The 19454-nt window shown below is 52.3% G+C and overlaps 1 protein-coding gene across 11 annotated transcripts in view; it reads right to left on the reverse strand.

Moving 5' to 3' along the window:
• Positions 1-19454, reverse strand: part of LOC140457122 (histone acetyltransferase KAT5) — a 32906-nt gene continuing 13452 nt past the window's right edge. For 3 of the 11 annotated variants that reach the window (XM_072551138.1, XM_072551141.1, XM_072551140.1), the window contains 9 exons: positions 16429-16533; positions 13457-13552; positions 12092-12169; positions 8145-8393; positions 7149-7238; positions 5759-5899; positions 5061-5154; positions 2378-2537; positions 1-129 (listed from right to left, as the gene is read on the reverse strand). In XM_072551138.1, the coding sequence (XP_072407239.1) occupies positions 33-129; positions 2378-2537; positions 5061-5154; positions 5759-5899; positions 7149-7238; positions 8145-8393; positions 12092-12169; positions 13457-13552; positions 16429-16533 (1110 nt within the window). In that variant the 3' untranslated portion in view covers positions 1-32. The remainder of the gene's footprint in view (positions 130-2377; positions 2538-5060; positions 5155-5758; positions 5900-7148; positions 7239-8144; positions 8394-12091; positions 12170-13456; positions 13553-16428; positions 16534-19454) is intronic. The other 8 variants (XM_072551147.1, XM_072551144.1, XM_072551142.1 and 5 more) reach the window with 5 other exon arrangements.

The following is a 19454-nucleotide window of genomic DNA, read 5'->3' on the forward strand; positions in this document are numbered from 1 at the left end:
TCCTTGATTGATGTGACAGATCTTTGAAAGGTTTAGCATTGGCCTACCTTGTAGTAGTTAATGAGATTCAGATACTGCAGAGTTGAGATCACATCCTCCTTCTTGATGCTGGTTAATTCACTGATCTCACTGAAATGAAAGGTTAAAGATTGAGAGTTTGTAGGTTCAGCAAAAGCTGCTGATATTAGACTGAGAAACTGTCCACAAGAATAAGGTCTGGCTGGTGACTGGTTCTCCTCCCACACCATTCTGAGTCTTTGGTGCGAAGGGGGGGGCGTCATTGCTGCTGGGGGTCACTGCCGCGGGAGTGGGGGGGTCACTGCTGCGGGGGGTCATTGATGCTGGGGTCACTGCTGCGGGGGGTCATTGCTACAGGGGTCACTGACGCTGGGGTCATTGCTGCTGGGGGTCACTGCCGCGGGGGAGGGGGGGGTGTCACTGCTGCGGGGGGTCATTGATGCTGGGGTCACTGCCATGGGGGTCATTGCTGCGGGGGTCACTGCCGCGGGGGAGGGGGGGGGGTGTCACTGCTGCGGGGGGGTCATTGATGCTGGGGTCACTGCCATGGGGGTCATTGCTGCGGGGGTCACTGATGCGGGGGAGGGGGGTCACTGCCGCGAGGGTCATTGCCGCGGGGTGTCACTGATGCTGGGGTCATTGCTGCGGGGGTCACTGAGGCGGGGGTCACTGCTGCTGGGGGTCACTGCCGCGGGGAAGGGGGGTGTCACTGCTGCGGGGGGTCATTGATGCTGGGGTCACTGCCATGGGGGTCATTGCTGCGGGGGTCACTGCCGCGGGGTGTCACTGACGCAGGGGTCATTGCCACGGGATGGTCATTGCTGCGGGGGGGGGTCACTGATGCTGGGGTCATTGCTGCGGGGGGGGGTCACTGACACTGGGGTCATTGCTGCGGGGGGGGGGGGGGGGTCACTGACGCTGGGGTCATTGCCGCGGGGGGGGGTCACTGACGCTGGGGTCATTGCCGCGGGTGGGGGGTCACTGCTACCTGTCTGGAGTCTCAGGGTAGCTCAGTCTGGGTCAGAATGACTGATCTCTATCCCTGAGGGACACGTGACCTGTAGAATCATAGAATCCCTGCAGTGTGGAAACAGGCCATTTGGCCCATCGAGTCAACAGCAGCTCTCCGAGCAGCATCCCAAACAGAACTACCCACCAACCCTATCCACGTAACCCCACATTTCTCATGGCTAGTTCACCTTACCCACATACTGTGGGACAATTTCCCATGACCAATCCACCCTGACCTGCACACCCCTGGGCACTATGGGACAATTTCCCATGACCAATCCACCCTAACCTGCACATCCCTGGACACTATGGGACAATTTCCCACGGCCAATCCACCCTAACCTGCACATCCCTGGGCACTATGGGACAATTTCCCACGGCCAATCCACCCTAACCTGTACATCCCTGGACACTATGGGACAGTTCCCCCACGGCCAATCCACCCTAACCTGCACATCCCTGGGCACTATGGGACAATTTCCCACGGCCAATCCACCCTGACCTGTACATCCCTGGACACTATGGGACAGTTCCCCCACGGCCAATCCACCCTAACCTGCACATCCCTGGGCACTATGGGACAATTTCCCATGGCCAATCCACCCTAACCTGCACATCCCTGGGCTGTGGGAGGAAACCCACGCAGACCCGGGGAGGATGTCTGTCTGTGTGAAGTTTGCACTGTCACCTGAAGGTCCTTGGCGCTGTGAGGCACCGTGCCACCCTCCTCACTACAATGACGTGAACTCAGATTCAAATGGTGGGATTTAAACCGATGTCCCCCAAGTTTTCAGCCAGACCTCTGGATTACTGGCCCAGGGAGGTTACAGCTATGCCAGTGTCTCCCTTAACAATTGCCTGTTCATGGAGCACTTTGCAAGAGGCGATGGCCACGTGGTATTATCGCTGGGCTGTTAACCCAGAGACTCCAGGTCATGCTCTGGGGACTCAGGTTCGAAACCTGCTACAGCAGATGGTGGAATCGGAATTCAATAAAAACCTGGAATTAAGAGTCTCATGATGACCATGAATCGATTGTTGAGGGGAAAAAAACCCATCTGGCTCACTAGGGAAAGAAACTTACCTAGTCTGGCCTACAAGTGACTCCAGACCTACAACCTCTGGGCAATAAATGCTGGCCCAGCCAGTGACACCCTCATCCTGTGAACAAATAAAGGCAAAAGTAACCCACAGTAAATTGCCACAAGATGGGAACAGTGCAGAACAGTACCAGGCTGTAGTTTCTGCAGCGTGGGTTTGAGAGCTGAGAGCTGGAGTGGAGATGCTGTCCAGGGCACTGACAGGAACAGACATTGCCGCCTTCCCCTCCCCGGCCCCCATCACCTACTTGATGGTTATCTGTGGCCTCTCTCCATTCTCGGATTTCAGCTCCATCAGAATCTCCAGAATGGTCTGGGACCAGTAGCTGCGGTAGGACAGCAGTCCCAGGTCAGACAACGGTTTCTCTGGGGTTCCCGTTTTCCCTTCAACCTTTGAGAGCTCGTAACCTGGGAACAGAGAAGGTCCACGGTCACGGGTTAACGGGGACAGACATTTACATATCACAGTTTAGAACTCTGGTCAAAACAAGAAGAAGGCAGCATCATCAAAACCGGATGTGAACGACTGACCGCAACTAACTGGACTATTTCAGTTTTAGATTCGATTCCCTACAGTGTGGAAACAGGCCCTTCGGCCCAACCAGTCCATACCGACCCTCCGAAGAGTAACCCACCTAGAACCATTTCCCTCTGACTAATGCACCTAACACTACGGGCAATTTAGCATGGCCAATTCACCTGACCTGCACATCTTTGGACTGTGGGAGGAAACCGGAGCACCCGGAGGAAACCCACACAGACACAGGGAGAATGTGTAAACTCCACATGGAGAGTCACCCGAGGCTAGAATCGAACCCAAGTCCCTGGCGCTGTGAGGCAGCAGTGCTAACCACTGAGGCACTGTGCCAACCCAAATTAATCTCGCTCCACAATTTAATTCAGTCACTCACAACATCAGTTAGATCTCACTCCACAATTTAATATTGATTCATAACACCCCCTCCCTCCCTCCCCCCACCGACCCTCAGTAACAGCAGTGTGTACCAGCTACAAGATACACTGCAGAAACTCCCCAAAGATCCTCAGGCAGCACCTTCCAAACCCACGGCCACTTCCATCCAGAAGGACAAGGGGCAGCAGATACATGGGAACCCCACCCCCTGCAAGTTCCCCTCCGAGCCCCTCACCATCCTGACTTGGAAATATCTCGCCGTTCCCTCAGTCTGGCTGGGTCAGAATCCTGGGATTCCCTCCCTAAGGGACACTGTGGGTCTACCCACAGCACATGGACTGCAGGGGGTCAAGAAGGCAGCTCACCCCCCACCTTCTCAAGGGGGCAACTAGGGATGGGGACATAATTGTCAGCAATATCTACATTTCAAGATTTTTCTCTTGCTTACACTGCAACTGTTACCGTACTGCATGGTGCGTTAGCTTCCTTACTGCAGGAAAGATGCATCACCATGTGATAGAAGCTGTTCACAGGGGGGTGGGGGGTGGGTGTGGGGGGTTACCAGATTTAATAGCTGGAATGGGAGGACTGCCTGACAAGCAAAGGACACGGACAGGGCTGGACCCGCAGCCACTCGTGTTTACAACAGTCAAAGATAACTTGACTGAAACACAGAAGGTCCTGAGGGGGTCTCATTCAAGTAGATGTGGGAGAAATCTTGAATTAGAGCCCAGAAACAAGGCAGAGGTGAGGAGGAATTCTTTTCTCTCCTGATCGGTCTTCCTGAAAAGACGTTGGAAACAGAGTCGCCGAATGTTTTGAAGGTAAAGATGGGTAGAGTCTTGGTAAGGAAGGGGGCTGAGTGTGAAGGAGAGATATAAAGATGTACAGTAATCAGATCAGCCATAATCGTACCGAATGGTAAAGCAGGATTAAATGGGCCAAGTGGCCCACTCCTGGTCCAAGTCCATCTGCCTGTTAGAATGGCCTTACAAGGTAGATCCTGACTAGTTGCTGCTGGCTACAGTCATAGCCAGGAACAGTGTAAGAACAGGGACTGTGGGCTATCTATATGTCGATGCCCCTGCACTGGGACTCAGAACTACCTTGTACCCAGGGGGTTATGCCCAGCTAAAGGGCAGGAAGCAAACACAGAACAAAGAACAGTAGAGGCCCTTCGGCCCTCAATGTTATGCGACCTTTTATCCTACTACATTATACTATCTTCTATGAGCTTATCCAAGAGTCACGCAAACCGTCCTTCTGAAAGGGGTTAAGGGATGAAGGAGAATGAAGGAGGACGCTGGTGTGGAGTCACTCGGGATGTTAGTTCAGACGGCGGGACGGGAAATGGTCTCTTACCTTGGAGGAGTAGCCCACAATGTGATATTTGTTTTAGAACCAGCCATCCCTAGAAGGTGAGGAACAGGATTCCAGTGACAGTGAAGGAATTGCTAGATATTTCCAGTGTAAGCAAAAGCCACGTCTGGGAATGTAGGAGTTGCTGACAATTACTGCCCCCGTCTCTCACCACCCCTCGAAAAGGTGGCAGTGCTGGTTACAAAGCTGCAATCCTTTAGGTGGAGGGAGGGACACCCACCATGCTGCTCAGGAGCAAGTTCCAGCATTTAGACTCTGACGGAAGGAACCGCGATACATTCCCAAGTCAGGACGGCGAGTGGCTTGGCGTGGGACTTGCAGGGACGGGGTGGGGGGTGGGGGTTCCCACATGTCTGTGGCCCTTGACCTTCTAGATGGAAGAGGTCGCGGGTTTGGAAGGTGCAGTCTGCTCTGAGAACGGACAACGAGGAGGAAAGGGAATGTGAGGCTCTACTATGCAAACTGGCAAACACGTACAAAGCTGACCAGTGGATTTTTAAACCTGGAGAGTGGAGACCGAGAGCACCACAGGAGTCTGAAGGACATGCTAACCTCTGTGTGCCTCTCTCTCTCTCTCCCTCTCATTCAGTAACAGCGATTCCTGAACCATAGTAGAGTGAGGAAATGTTGTTACTTACTGAACTCGATGAGCAACTTCCCGTAGCCTCTCCTCTGATATGGTGGCAGTGTTAATATACAAGCCACATTGTAATCTTCGGTTGACTCTTTCTCCTGAGCAGGTGAAAAGAAAGCTGGGTAAAACGAGCTGCCTGACCGACCTGCTGCAAAAACCGATTTCACAGAGAACGCTGTCTGGTGGGTTTTATGCTTGTTGGCACGGAGACGTTAGTATCGGGAAATGACGGAATGGCAAAACTGGGTGGGGCAGGGGGAAGGTGCAACGACTGAAAGGATGTAACTATCAGGAGAGATTTGGGCAGCCTGGGGGCTGCGTTCACTCATAAACAGAAGGCTGAGGAAGTGACCTGATCAAGCCTTTAAAACGAAGGAGCAGCTCAATGGTGAGAACGTTTCCCCTCGTTGGATGGGGACCGGAACTGGGAAGAGTCATCGCTATCAGACAATCCACGACAAATCCGATGGGGAGGGCGGGGAAAAAAACACCACCCCCCCCCGGGAAAGTGGGCACAATGTGGGACTCACTCCACTGGGAGGGGTCAAGGGGAATTATTGGAGGGTGGCAGCTAGATAAACAGTTGGTGGAGGAAAAGGAACAGAAGGAGAGAGTGGAGGGGGTTAAGGGATGAAGGAGGACGCTGGTGTGGAGTCACTCGGGATGTTAGTTCAGACAGTGTGATGGGAAATGGTCTCTTACCTTGGAGAAGTAGCCCACAATGTGAAAGCCTTTGCAGTCGTATTCTGTCATGACGTAGAACAGGAAGGGATCTGTGTCGTAGTACAGGGTTTTGTGGTCCAAGAAGCACTTCGCCAGCAGGCACAAGTTTTGCGAGTAATTCTGTTTGTGACCAGAAACAGAAGCAGCGATTAGCTCCCACCGCCTCACATTCTCCAATTCACTGTCATGTCTCCCACATTCAACTAAGAAACGACACTGGCAACCTCCAGGGCTCTCACGTCTGTGTCATTCCCACTCTCTGTCATGGGCTGAGCCCAGTATTCATTCCCATTCCTACCTGCCCCTTGAGGAGGTGGGGGGTGAGCTGCCTTCTTGACCCCCTGCAGTCCATGTGCTGTGGGTAGACCCACAGTGTCCCTTAGGGAGGGAATCCCAGGATTCTGACCCAGCCAGACTGAGGGAATGGCGAGATATTTCCAAGTTGGGATAGTGAGGGGCTCGGAGGGGAACTTGCAGGGGGTGGGGTTCCCATGTATCTGCTGCCCCTTGTCCTTCTGGATGGAAGTGGCCGTGGGTTTGGAAGGTGCTGCCTGAGGATCTTTGGGGAGTTTCTGCAGTGTATCTTGTAGCTGGTACACACTGCTGTTACTGAGCGTCGGTGGGAGGAGGGAGGGAGGGAGGGAGGGAGGGAGGGAGGGGTTGTTTGTGGGTGTGGGGCCAATCCAGTGGGGGCTGCTTTGTCCCTGGATGGTGTCGAGCTTCTTGAGTGTTGTTGGAGCTGCCCCCATCCAGGGGCAAGTGGGGAGTATCCCCTCACCCTCCTGCCTTGTGTCTTGTAGATGGTGGGACAGGCTTTGGGGGGAGTCAGGAGGGGAGTTCCTCGCTGCAGGATCCCTAGCCTCTGACCTGCTCCTGTAGCCGCTGGGTTTATGTGGTGAGTCCAGTTGAGTTTTGTTCAATAGGAGGGGATTCAGTGACAGTAACACCACTGAATGCCATGGGGAGGGAGATGAGACAGAACACCCATGTAGGTCGCTTTCTGATGGTTGGGATTCCCATCACATTTACATTTTCTTTTCAGTGTTAGAATATCAAGGGATTAAATTCCTAAACAAAGCATTTAATTTCCTGAGGTTCGCCCCAGTGCTCGCGCTGTCGGAGGGTCGGTGCTGAGGGAGCGGGCGCTGTCGGAGGGTCGGTGCCGAGGGAGCGGGCGCTGTCGGAGGGTCGGTGCTGAGGGAGCGGGCGCTGTCGGAGGGTCGGTGCTGAGGGAGGTTGCCTCATTTCCCATATTACGAACAGTAGCTAACTGATTGTAAAGCACTTTGGGAAATCCTGTGAGAGCGGGGAGCAGGGGAGTAACAGATTGGATCAGGTAGCATTCAGATAATATTCACAAGATACTCACTTTGTTTTTCCTGCCATCAATTTCAAAGAAGGAGATGGTTCCTTTGCGGTAAATTTCGTTTCCTGGTGGATGTCGCAAGTTACATTTGGTCTGAGGGAACAGAGGAGTGGGTTGGCACTGTTAGTGAGTGAACATTCAGAAGGGGTCTTGTGCAAATGCCTTTTGGAGACAACAGCCCAACCTGGACTAACCACATCCCTTCTCATTCCAAGCCCTCACTTTGTGACAATCTCACTGCTGCGGGATTGCTAGTCAGAGACTTTCAGGGCTTTTTCAGACCTATCATAGGGTCTCTGCGCAGGCCACTCTTAATGTAGTGAGGAACCTGTGCCATGTAATCCAGCCTGTCCACCTCGACCTCCTGTCACAGTGCTACCGCACAGCCCCGCATCCCACCAAATTCCCAGCCTCTGGAATGCTACAGCACCCGAGGTCGTGTGTGCACAGCGGATGGTCTCTGGGCAGTTGGAAAGCACTCCTCCAGGCTTTTTCCAAAGCAGGATGAGTTTCCAGGTGACCGTACCATATTCCCACAGGCCCCTCTCTACCACCATCACAAACACCTCCTCATGTCTGTGTGCGTGCATTATGATACAGTCGGTGTGATCACTTATTGTGCAATTTAACTTGACTCCGTACAGATGCTTCTCAGAGGGGGGTAGCACGGTGGCTCAGTGGTTAGCACTGCTGTCTCACAGCATCAGGGACTCAGGTTTAATTCCAGTCTTGGGTGACTGTCTGTGTGGAGTTTGCACATTCTCCCAGTGTCTGCGTGAGTTCCCTCTGGGTGCTCCGGTTTCCTCCCACAATCCAAAGATGTGCAGGTTAGGTCAATTGGCCATGCTAAATTGCCCGTAGTGTTGAAACCCGGTCAGCGTTTACTGCCCACACGCGAGACGGGCCAACCCAGTCTATGCCCTGCTTCCCAGCCCGTACCCAACACCTGCTGCCTGCCGGGGAGGAGAGGGAGAAGGGACGCCGACCCTGCACACTCACCAGGTGCCTCTGCAGACACTTGAGGCTCTTCAGGTACTTGAGACAGAATTCGCAGAGGTAGAGCACGGGCAGGGAGGTCAGCTCCTGTGGGTAGGGCGAGAAGTACCAGGGTTTCAGGCGGTGTCGGCCCAGCTCGATACATTCGATGTTCTTCATCCGCGTGACTATATCATCGTGGCTCCTGTCTGACACCAGGCTGCCTGTCATACGGGGAGCCGAGGGAATACCGTCCGAGCTGTCCTGGGAGTCCTGCTCGAGGGTGAAAGCTGGGTGAAAGGGCTGCTCCCTCGACCCGAGGCACGAGTTAGGTTCGATTCCGTCGAGACCGTTAGAGGCGGGAAGGCAGTTACGAGGTTTTGTGATGTCAGCAGCCGGCTGCCTGGTGTCAGTGTGACATCATGAAGGAGGGGCAGAGGAGTGATAACGGCAGCTCATTCGGTGAACCTGCAGCGGCAGCCAACCCAGGGCAGAAACCCCACCATTCGGCCCGTCTGCTCTGTACCAGGCTCCTTCCAAACCTGTCCTCACTCCCCACCCCCACCCCATTCAGCATCCTCCTTAAACTCATCAACACCATTCACATTGCTCTTGGTGTGGGCACGGGAGGGGTATTTCTCCTGAATTACACATGGGATTTATTCGGCTCGGTCTAAAATGGGTAGCCCTCTTGGTTCAGGTCTCTACCCAGAACCAGAGGGAGGGGAAACACATTATCGAATTGTTGGACACAATCGATACCCACTTTGTCATTTTTAGATTCAATCGCCATCAGCCCCTCAGCCTATCCAGACACTGCTCACAGTTATAACCCCTTAAGCTCTGTGAGCAGCATTGTAGATCATTCTTACACCTTCATCCCTTTCAGAAAACGTTCTTCAAATGTGTGATATATGGAGACCAGAACTGGCACTATGACTGTAACACAGGAACTCTATATAGAAGATACGGAGATCGGGGACTGTGTGCGCAGTAACGCCGAGTGTGCGACACAGAGAACGGGGACTGTGTGAGACACGGAGAACAGGGACTGTGTGCATGGTAACTCCGAGTGTGGGACACGGGGACCGGGGACAGTGTGTACGGTAACTCCGAGTGTGGGACACGGAGATCGGGGACTGTGTGTACGGTAACTTGGAGTATGCTCATAGTGTAATCACTCCGATTTTAACAAGTTAGTTACTATCCTTCCTGAGCTCCTCTGCCGAATCAACACTTATACATTATTAATAATAACAGAAATTGCTGGAAAAGACAGTAGAGTTAACACTTCGGGTACAGTCACCCTTCTTAAGAGGTGAGAGTAGCTTGAACTAGGTGGGAATATATGTTATAGAGGGGTGTGTGTGTGTGTGTCTGTATCGGTATGTGTATGTGTGTCTGTATTGGTGTGTGTCTGTATCTGCGTGTCTGTATCTGTTGTGTGTGTGTGTCTGTATGTGTGTGTGTGTCTGTCTGTATCTGTGTGCCTGTCTGTCTGTATCTGTATGCCTGTGTCTGTGTGTGTGTGTGTTTTTGTCTGTATATGTGTTTGTGTGTGTGTCTGTATCTGTATCTGTGTGTGTGTCTGTATCGGTATGTGTTTGTGTCTGTATCTGTGTGTGTGTCTGTGTCTGTCTGTCCGTCTGTATCTGTGTGTGTGTTTCTGCCTGTATATGTGTGTCTGTGTGTGTGTCTGTATCTGTGTGTGTGCCTGAATCTGTATCTGCGTTCGTGTCTGTATCTGTGTGTGCGTGTGTGTGTCTGTGTCTGTATGCGTGCCTGTATCTGTGTGTGTGTGTGTGTGTGTCTGTGTCCGTGTGTGTGACGTGACTGTTTTATTCCTCGTTTGATCAGATGTTTTGTAGACGATTATGCGAAAGTAGGTACTGCAGATGCTGGTGATCGGAGTTAGGATTAGAGTGGTGCTGGAAAAGCTCCTGATGAAGGGCTTTTGCCCGAAACGTTGATTTTTCTGCTCCTCGGATGCTGTCTGACCTGCTGTGCTTTTTCAGCACCACACTAATCTTGTATACGCCTGTGTCTACTGTTTTCTCTTTGGTAAGGTGAGATTTGGCATTTGTCTGCATTGTTCCCCCCTGTAAAATGCTGTTCATTGTTGACTGTATTTTTGTACAGTTTAATTAAAAACAAAGATAGGTAGAGAGAGAGAGAGAAAAACAGTTGTGCAGTCGAGGGGGTGGGTGGAGGTCAGCCTGGGAGCATGAATAACTGCTCATGGAGACTGGTAGTGGTAGTTTGTGACAGCAGTCAATGTGATGACAGGGCCTGGGGTGGGGGGGAAACTGGAGTAAGGACATGGGAGAAGGTGCTCAGGCCCTCAAATTACTAAACTCAATACCGAGTCCATAAAATTGCAAGCGGAAAACGAGGTTCTGTTCTTCCAGCTTGTGCTGAGCTGCGCAGGAACACTGCAGTGAACCTGAGACAGAGATATTAGCCAGGGAACAAGGTGGGCTGTTAAAGTGACAGGCACCTGGAAGCTCAGGGTCTTTTTTTTATATAAAAAGGACAGAACGTGGGTGTTCCACAAAGCTTCATCCCCCCAATGTAGATGTTAACTCTGCTTTCTCTCCACACTGGTAAAAACAAGGAGTGCAGATGCTGGAAACCAGAGTCTAGATTAGAGTGGTGCTGGAAAAGCACAGCAGGTCAGGCAGCATCCACAGATGTTTCCAGACCTACTGAATTCTTTCCCCCAGCAATTACTGATTTTGTTCCTGAGTTCCAGCGTCCACAGTTCTTTGTTTTAACATTTTACATTCTTAACTGTCACAAATCCTGTCTCCGTTTAATAAAGTGGTGTTGGCTAGCTCAGAGATGGATGATTACAGCTGACCCCGGGATTAGGAAAGGGAATGGTTTCTTTCTTCCTGGAATGTTGCGTTTGCTTGCCCAATGTCCAGTGTCTCCTTTCCCACTGAGCTGACAAGTGGGTTCTCACACCAGGCACAATGAGACAGCAAGGAGAGACTAGAGACGCCGTGGGACCATTCCCCTCGGAGCAGGGAAGGCACGGCAGGAGACCGACTCGTGGCGTTTGGAATCAAGGAGGGGGCTGTCGGATGGAGTCAGTGAGGGAGAGACTGTTCCCAGAGGCTGGAGGGTGGGTTACTGGAGGGACTTGGGATCGAAGGGAATCGGGAACAGAACTTAAGCGAGAGGGGGAGGGAGGGCCAGATGACGAGCGTGTTTTATTTGACGCGGTGAGTTGTGATCTGGGACATGCGCCTGAAAGGGCAGATTCAACAGAAACTTTCAAAAGTGGGGATGACAATCAGGGAAACATTGGGAAAGGAGGGAAGACCAGAAGGAGGGTTTCTCACTGGAGGGATCTTACAAAGAGCTGGCACAAGCTCAGTGGGCTGAAAGGCCTCTTCCTGTGCAGTCCACACCAATAAAGAAAGACACTCATATAAGGCAGCACAGTGACTCAGCGATCAGCACTGCTGCCTCCCAGCACCAGGGAGCCGGGATCAATCCCACCCTCGGGTGATTGTCTGGGTGGTGTTTGCACATTCTCCCCATGTACTGAGTGGGTTTCATCCGGATGCTCCAGTTTCCTCCCACAGTCCAAAGATATGCAGGTTGGGGTGAATTGACCATAGTGTCCAGGAATGTGCAGGCTGGGTGGGTTAGCCAGGAGAGATGTAGGGTTACAGGAAGAGGTTAGCAAGGGTGGGATGCTCTTTGCAGAGTCGGTGTAGGCCCAATGGACTGAATGACCTCTTCCCACACTGTAGGGATTCTGCGAAGTGGGCTAGGATCCAGCAAACACCCAGGTATTCAAGGTGATTCACAGGTGTCCTTCAGGGACAGAAATCTGCTGTCCTCCCAAAACTCCCAAACTTCAGGACATCCTAAAATATTTTGAGGGCAACCAAGTATGTGATGTTGTTTGAGGATACTGTGTGGAACACAGGGCACAGACAGGATACGCACAGACTTACCTCATCAGTCCCCAGGCAGCCAGCTTTCCTCTTCCGGCCAGTGACCACCGACACTGGTCTCCTCACCGAACCATTCTGCTGCGGGGAACAGACCGTTTCAAGTTCAATGGAAATTCAAAGGCTGCACTTGTGTCAGAGCGAGCGAACAGCAGAGCAAAATGGCAACGACATGGGAAATTGTCCCATAGTGCCCAGGGATGTGCAGGTCAGGGTGGATTGGCTGTGGGAAATTGTCCCATAGTGCCCAGGGATGTACAGGTTAGGGTGGATTGGCCGTGGGAAATTGTCCCATAGTGCCCAGGGATGTGCAGGTCAGGGTGGATTGGCCATGGGAAATTGTCCCATAGTGCCCAGGGATGTACAGGTTAGGGTGGATTGGCCGTGGGAAATTGTCCCATAGTGCCCAGGGATGTACAGGTTAGGGTGGATTGGCCGTGGGAAATTGTCCCATAGTGCCCAGGGATGTACAGGTTAGGGTGGATTGGCCGTGGGAAATTGTCCCATAGTGCCCAGGGATGTACAGGTTAGGGTGGATTGGCCGTGGGAAATTGTCCCATAGTGCCCAGGGATGTACAGGTTAGGGTGGATTGGCCGTGGGAAATTGTCCCATAGTGCCCAGGGATGTGCAGGTCAGGGTGGATTGGCCGTGGGAAATTGTCCCATAGTGCCCAGGGATGTGCAGGTCAGGGTGGATTGGCCATGGGAAATTGTCCCATAGTGCCCAGGGATGTGCAGGTCAGGGTGGATTGGCCATGGGAAATTGTCCCATAGTGCCCAGGGATGTACAGGTTAGGGTGGATTGGCCGTGGGAAATTGTCCCATAGTGTCCAGGGATGTGCAGATTAGGGTGGATTGGCCGTGGGAAATTGTCCCATAGTGCCCAGGGATGTGCAGGTTAGGGTGGATTGGCCGTGGGAAATTGTCCCATCGTGCCCAGGGATGTGCAGGTTAGGGTGGATTGGCCATGGGAAATTGTCCCATCGTGCCCAGGGATGTACAGGTCAGAGTGATGGGGGTGGTGACGACGATCTCCGAATGGCCTCTTGCCACACTGTGGGGATTCTGCGAAGTGGACTGGGATCCAGCAAATACCCAGTGAGTCTAGCTGAATCGTGAGTGCCCTTTCCGGACAGAAGTGTGCTGTCCTTCCTTGGCCTGGTACGAATGATTCTGGCAGTGTGGTTGTCCCTCAACTCTCCACATCCTATGAACAACCATCTCCATCCAGGGAAGTGCCGGTGTTGGACGGAGGGATAAATAGAAGGATATGCTGACTTGCTGAGATAGGGAGGGCTGGAACGAGGAGCATTAACACTGACAACTGAACCCTGTCCCCCACCGCAATACCCCGCATCTCAAACTCACCTGTGCAAAGACGGGGGTGGGTATTTCTGGTGCTGGTGCCACTGGAGTTGCTGGGGAGCACTGGGTTGTAAGAGAAACAGCCTCCAACTTCCTCTTCTGCAAGGGAATGCAGAACATTTCTCACGTGAAGATTTCTGTCAGACGCACAGAGGCCACCCACAACCCAATCCCCCCCCCCCCCCCCCCCCCCCACCCCCGATCTCCCCTCCTCCCACCCCTCTCCCCCGCCAGCTTCTCTGTGTAACTTTCCAAGCTTGCCAGCACTGCACTCTATCCAGATCAGACCTTTATTTCACGGCAGTGACCGACAGGGCAAGGGGAGGAGAGAGGGAGGGAGATGGATGCGGGGCACCTTGTACACTGGGACAGGAAGGAGCGAGAAGGGCTGGGAGGTCTCCCCCTGCCTCTCCCAACACAGGGCACTGGGAAGGCAGAGTTAGGGGACAGGGTCTACATTCTGGTGGGGTGGGGTGGGGTGAGGTGGGGGGGGGGGGGGGGTACAACAGTGAACCTGGTGAAGCCCTACACATACCCATTCATGCAAGGCATCCCCCAAGGTCATAGAGGGGGATAGGTGGTTGAGACAGCATTACAGGAGACTGTCTGGTCACTGTGTCTCCTCAGTCTTACACAATTGAGGGCTGGCGTGTGTGTGTGTGTGTGTGTGTGTGTGTGTGTGTGTGTGGGGCGGGGGGGTCACAGTGCAAGAATCTGTGCATATTCCACCACCATCGCCGACTCCACCAGACCCAGGTACTCCACTGAGATTCAGGTTAGGCAGCAGCTCAGTGGCAGTGTTGGGTCCCTGCCCCCTCCTGGGGGGTGGTCAGGAAGAGCTCAGCAGCCGAGGTGACAGAAACGCATCGCTGAGATGCTCAGCGATTCAGGCAGTGCTGCTGCTCTGACACAGAACACGGGGGGGGGGGGGGCACAGATCTTCAAACAAACCCAACATTTCCAGAGGCACTTGCCACTGGCAACTTTCTTTTGCGTGGTTATTTGGAAAGGATTATCAAGCAGTGGCAAGGACTGAGACGTAGTGTTGCTGGTCTAGTAAGCCAGAAGCACAGACTAATGCCCTGGGAACACGGATCTCAACAGCCGCAGCACAGCTGATCAAGTCTAGATTAATTCCTGAATAAAATCGAAAAATCGAAAGCTAGTCTCAGTGAAGGTGACCACAAACCGTCATCAAGTGTAAAAACCAGTCTGCCTGGGTCACTAACGTCCTTTCGGGAAAGAAACCTACAGGCTGATGAGCTCACAACTGCCCTCTGAGATGGCACAGTGAGCCACTTCACTCAAGGGGGCAATTAGGGACAGGGCAACCAATGTGATTCTGGCCAGCGAAATGCTAATCCCTTGAACATATATAAAGGAGCTGTGCAGGTTAGATTGCTACATCTATAAACAAATCAGTGCCCGAGAGGGTTCATTCACCCAGGGAGACAGCTCATCACAGCATGAGGCAAAACTAACAAAACTGTCACCCCCCGTCATCCTCAGATCCCGGCAAGTAACTTCCACAGGGGTACTTCACAACAAAATACCATCTTACTGCTGCCCACTTGTCTGCTGGGAGCCATTTCCCCAATTCTACATCAGCAAAGGATCTGGAAACCTCGACCTGCATTCCCACTGCACCCTTCCACCAACAGGCTCGCTGAGGGATAACCCGGCCTTTCAAGGGTTAGATTTTGAGATTTCTGTTGGGTGAGGATATTGAGTGATACGGGGCTAACAGGTATGAAGGGGGCTAAGTGGACCTCCTGCTGGTCCCACATAATAGGCAGAAGGAGGGGCTGGCTGAAGGATTTCTTTATTCCCATATAAATGGTCCAAGTTTTGGGGGGGGGCAAGGTGGGGTTGGAGATGTTGAATGGCCCCCTGTTCCTGAACTAAGGAATATCCAGTAGTAACAGCGTCTGCTGGCTGACAGCAAGCAAAGGACTTAGAAAGCAGTGGGTTTGAAAATAATCTTGTCTCTATTAATCGATGTGTGTGACACTGCCGCTGGAAGGTGAAGGATTCGGAGACAAGCTCATGACTAGTCAGATGGCTCACTGGGCCAGGGTGGGGGTACACAGGATGGAAGGGCAGATTGGATTTCAAATTGGACGCAAAGTCAGCAAGTTTGCCAGAGTGAAAGGTCGTCCGGGCTACAGTCTATAACACACCTGACCAGATTGCAGAAAACAAGGAGTTAAAGCAAAGATACACTCAAATCATTGGGAAACATTGCAAAACATTTCTATTCCCCCATTCAGCCTCTGTCTCCTATCAGATATATTCACCACCGTTGTGCAGATTCTGCCAAAAGTACCCCAAACTGGGTGGTTCCCATGTAAACAGGTCACGCTGTGGTTGCACCCTCTCACCAGTGGAGGTGCTGCTGCGCCGTGACATGTTTACTTAGGGAGTTCCCATTGTCAATGTGGACAGCTGGCCTGGCCAAAGGTAGCACGGCAGTGTGACATAGAGCACAGGTCTGGAAGCAGTTACAGTAATCTAACCCCAACATGAGGAGAGGTTACAGTATTATAACCCAACTTCACTCACTCCTTGGACAATGGACACATTTAAACTCAAAGAGCAGAGGACTGATCTCCCACCAGGGCCCTGCAGCTTCCTCCCCTGTATCCTCTGCCTACAGGGCTGCCATCATAAAACCAGGTTTGTATTGGATGGACACTTGCTGGCACCCAGGGATGACAGGTCAGATACTGGACTGTGGCGCCAAGGTTTGGGGGTACGGTGGTTGTGCTGGCTAGAGCACACGCCAACCCAACAGAAAGCCACGGAGACATTTAAATGGGTGGCTGTGATGCCGATGTATTGGGCATCCGATCCGAGAGGAAGTGTGGGGGTAACAATCCAGAACGTGGGTACTACGGGGCTAGAAAGGGGTTAAAATGCATCACAACTGACTCAAATCACCAGCAAGCGGTCAAACAAGTATAAAGGCAACTCACGGATAACAAATTTTTTGTGACGTTTTCGATGCTGTTGGTCCTGTCTGGTATCTTCACGACAGAGACCCTTTGTAAACTAGCACTTGAGGCTAAGTAAGGCAAGCCCTGCTCCACACAATACCATAGAAGGGGGAGAAAGAGACACAACAGGTTATCCTGGTAGAGTGACCAATGGCAGCCTGACTGATGTTCAGCTGGTCTCCAAATCCCCACTGTGGCCTCCTGCCTATCGCTGTCACCTCCGCCAGCCCCTACAACCCTCCAAGATCTCTGTGCTCCTCCAACTCCAGCCTCTTGAGCATCCACCACTTTCCATCGGCCCACCACTGGTGCCTTCAGCTGCCTGAGACATCAAGCTGTGAAACTCCGTCAGTAAACCTCTCCGGCCCTCTCTCCTCCTTTACACCGAGCGAACCCCTGATATCGCCCTCATTCTGCCTGAGATTTACGTTCCTGTGAAGTGTCTTAGGAAGTCGACATTGAGACATTGTGGACAGTGGGATTCCGATACTCCATGGCCCAGGGACCGGGAAGTCAGACTCTCTCAACGTGAAGGCTCCATTCAGGCAGGAGGGGAGCCGCTAGATGAATCAGTTGGTCACTCAAGCACTAACAGTCCCAAGCTGAGCCACAAGAGTTGCTGCTCCCCCAGCTATTGACCCGAACCAGGCTACCTGTTGTACAGGGACCCATTACCATCGTGCAACTTGAGCCTAAGACTATGCAATGGGTTTCTGACAGGTGTTCATCCAAATACGGTGCTGGCTTCACCAAACACATGTCGTCCAGCTAAGGACTGGGGAGAGGAACATTGCTTTCTCGTTAGAGCCCCCTCCCTCGCCCATCAATACTGGTGTAATTATAGTCTCTTCCCCCATCACCTACCCACAGTGAGAGACTTGCATTTATATGAAAAAGAAAAGCCCCTTTCACCACTGCAGGGCAGGACCACCAATGTAGGGAATGTGGCAGTCACACTGGCACAGAAACAGACGGCTGTTGGTCCAGGGGGTAAGGTCTTGGCACCAGGGAGAACTCTACTGATGAGTTGCTGCCACATTAAAGCAGGGTGGCTGGACTTGTGTAATGGCAAAAAAAAAACCCCAGGATCCAGAAATCCATTCACAGAGGGCCCAGTCTGCTTGTGAGTCATAGTCGACAGAACATTGCCAAGCTATTCACAGACAAAGTACACAACAGGACTGTACAAGGTACGTAAAGGTTCCTATTTCTCCAGCTGCTTTCCCCACCTCAGGGTGCCTCAAAGCTCCGCAGCCAATTCCAGACTTTACAGAAGGAAATGCAGCAGCCAGACACAAAGCAACAGCCCACAATTAAATAAATGACCAGATACTCTCTATCTGTAGCACTGGTCACAGGGATTACCACTGAGGGCAGTGGGTGAACTCTCTCACTTTTACAAAATAGCAACTGTGGATTATTTCACTTACACGCGAGAAGGGTCCCATCAAAAATAAAAGGGGCACCCCTCCCCCACCAAAACGCCAACGCTCCTCTGGCCCGGCACTGTGCTGGGAGTGCTGACCTGGAATACGGGGCTCAGGCCTCCAGCATGGGGCTAACACTCAGAACCTTGCAATCCAGAAGGGAAGAGTGATCACACCCAGACTCACCAGGTAGCGTTCAGGAGTGAGAAGCTGGAGAGTTTTAACATGCTGTCCCCTCCAACCAGGCCACACTGGCCCAAAGCAGGCAAGTGATTCATCTATTAAACCCAGGGCATTGTTTCAGGTAACTGAGCACTTCAGTTGGTTAAAACTACCCCGACTCGAGTTTGTCACTCCCACTCTCAATCATCAAGGAGATGTCAGCTGAGGCCAGAGCTCACACAGGGACAGGGGTGAGATCCCTGGGCTTGCTGGGCATCTGTGATCTCAGCACCATCCCCACACCACCCTGAATTCCCTCATCAATTCAAAACCTCTCACTCTGTCTTGAATGTACCTAGTGGCCCAGACTCCACTGGTCTTTGGTGGAAGAGAATTCTACAAACTCATGACCCTAGGAGTCAAGGGATTCCTCCTCATCTCCATAGACCCCCCCCCCCCAATCCTGAGGGTGTGTCTCCTTGTTCTAGACACCCCCTGTCACAGGAAACATCCTCTCAGGACTTTATATGTTTCAATAAGATCATCTCTCAGTATTCTAAACTCTTAATGGATACTAGCCTAACACCGATCCAATGACTCTGTCCCCAACTCAGAACACTGTCCCAAGTCGTTAGATTCATAGAATCCCTACAATGTATACACCAAGTCCATACTGACCCTTTTAACAGCATCCCTCCTAGACTTATCCTATCCCTGCATTTCCCGCAGGCAATCCACCTACACATCCCTGGTCACTGTAGCACAGCCAATCCATCGAACCTTCACAGCTTAGGATTGTGGGAGGAACCCCACGCAGACACGGGGAGAATGTGCAACTTCCACACAGACAGTTGCCAGAGGGTGGAATCGAACCTGGGACCCTGACGCTGTAACGCAGCAATGCTAACCACTGAGCCACCGTGCCACCCCTTCCTGCTAGGAAAATAGGCAGGCATTGTTAATGGGTGAAGGGAGGAGGGGAAAGAGTGAGTGGAAGATGCAGTGAGCCCAATTCCACCATTCATTCAGTTAGCTCACAACTAAACTCTGTCTCCCCACTTTGATCCTGCAACTTCAAAAACCCATTCCCCAGTTACAAAGAAAAAAAAAACGGATGAATCTCAGTTTTGGCATTTCCCAGTGGGCAGCCCCTGCCTGGAGATTCCCCTCTACGGAACCGAATGAATCCTTTTCACCAAACCCAGGCTGGGGCTGCTCACCATCAACACCACGATTGACCCGGTTTTGTTTTACCAAAGCCCGAGATGCAGTCACCCCTTAACCTTTGACACTCGAGGGAATGGAAGCCTAGTCTGTGAGGACCCCCCCCAAAATCACTGAGGCTGGTGAACTTCTATCCAAACTAGCAGGGAGCGATGACGCAGCTGAACTGTAAACAATCAGGAGGAGGAATGA

Source organism: Chiloscyllium punctatum, chromosome 31 (assembly GCF_047496795.1).
Source record: "Chiloscyllium punctatum isolate Juve2018m chromosome 31, sChiPun1.3, whole genome shotgun sequence".
Taxonomy (NCBI): Eukaryota; Metazoa; Chordata; class Chondrichthyes; order Orectolobiformes; family Hemiscylliidae; genus Chiloscyllium; species Chiloscyllium punctatum.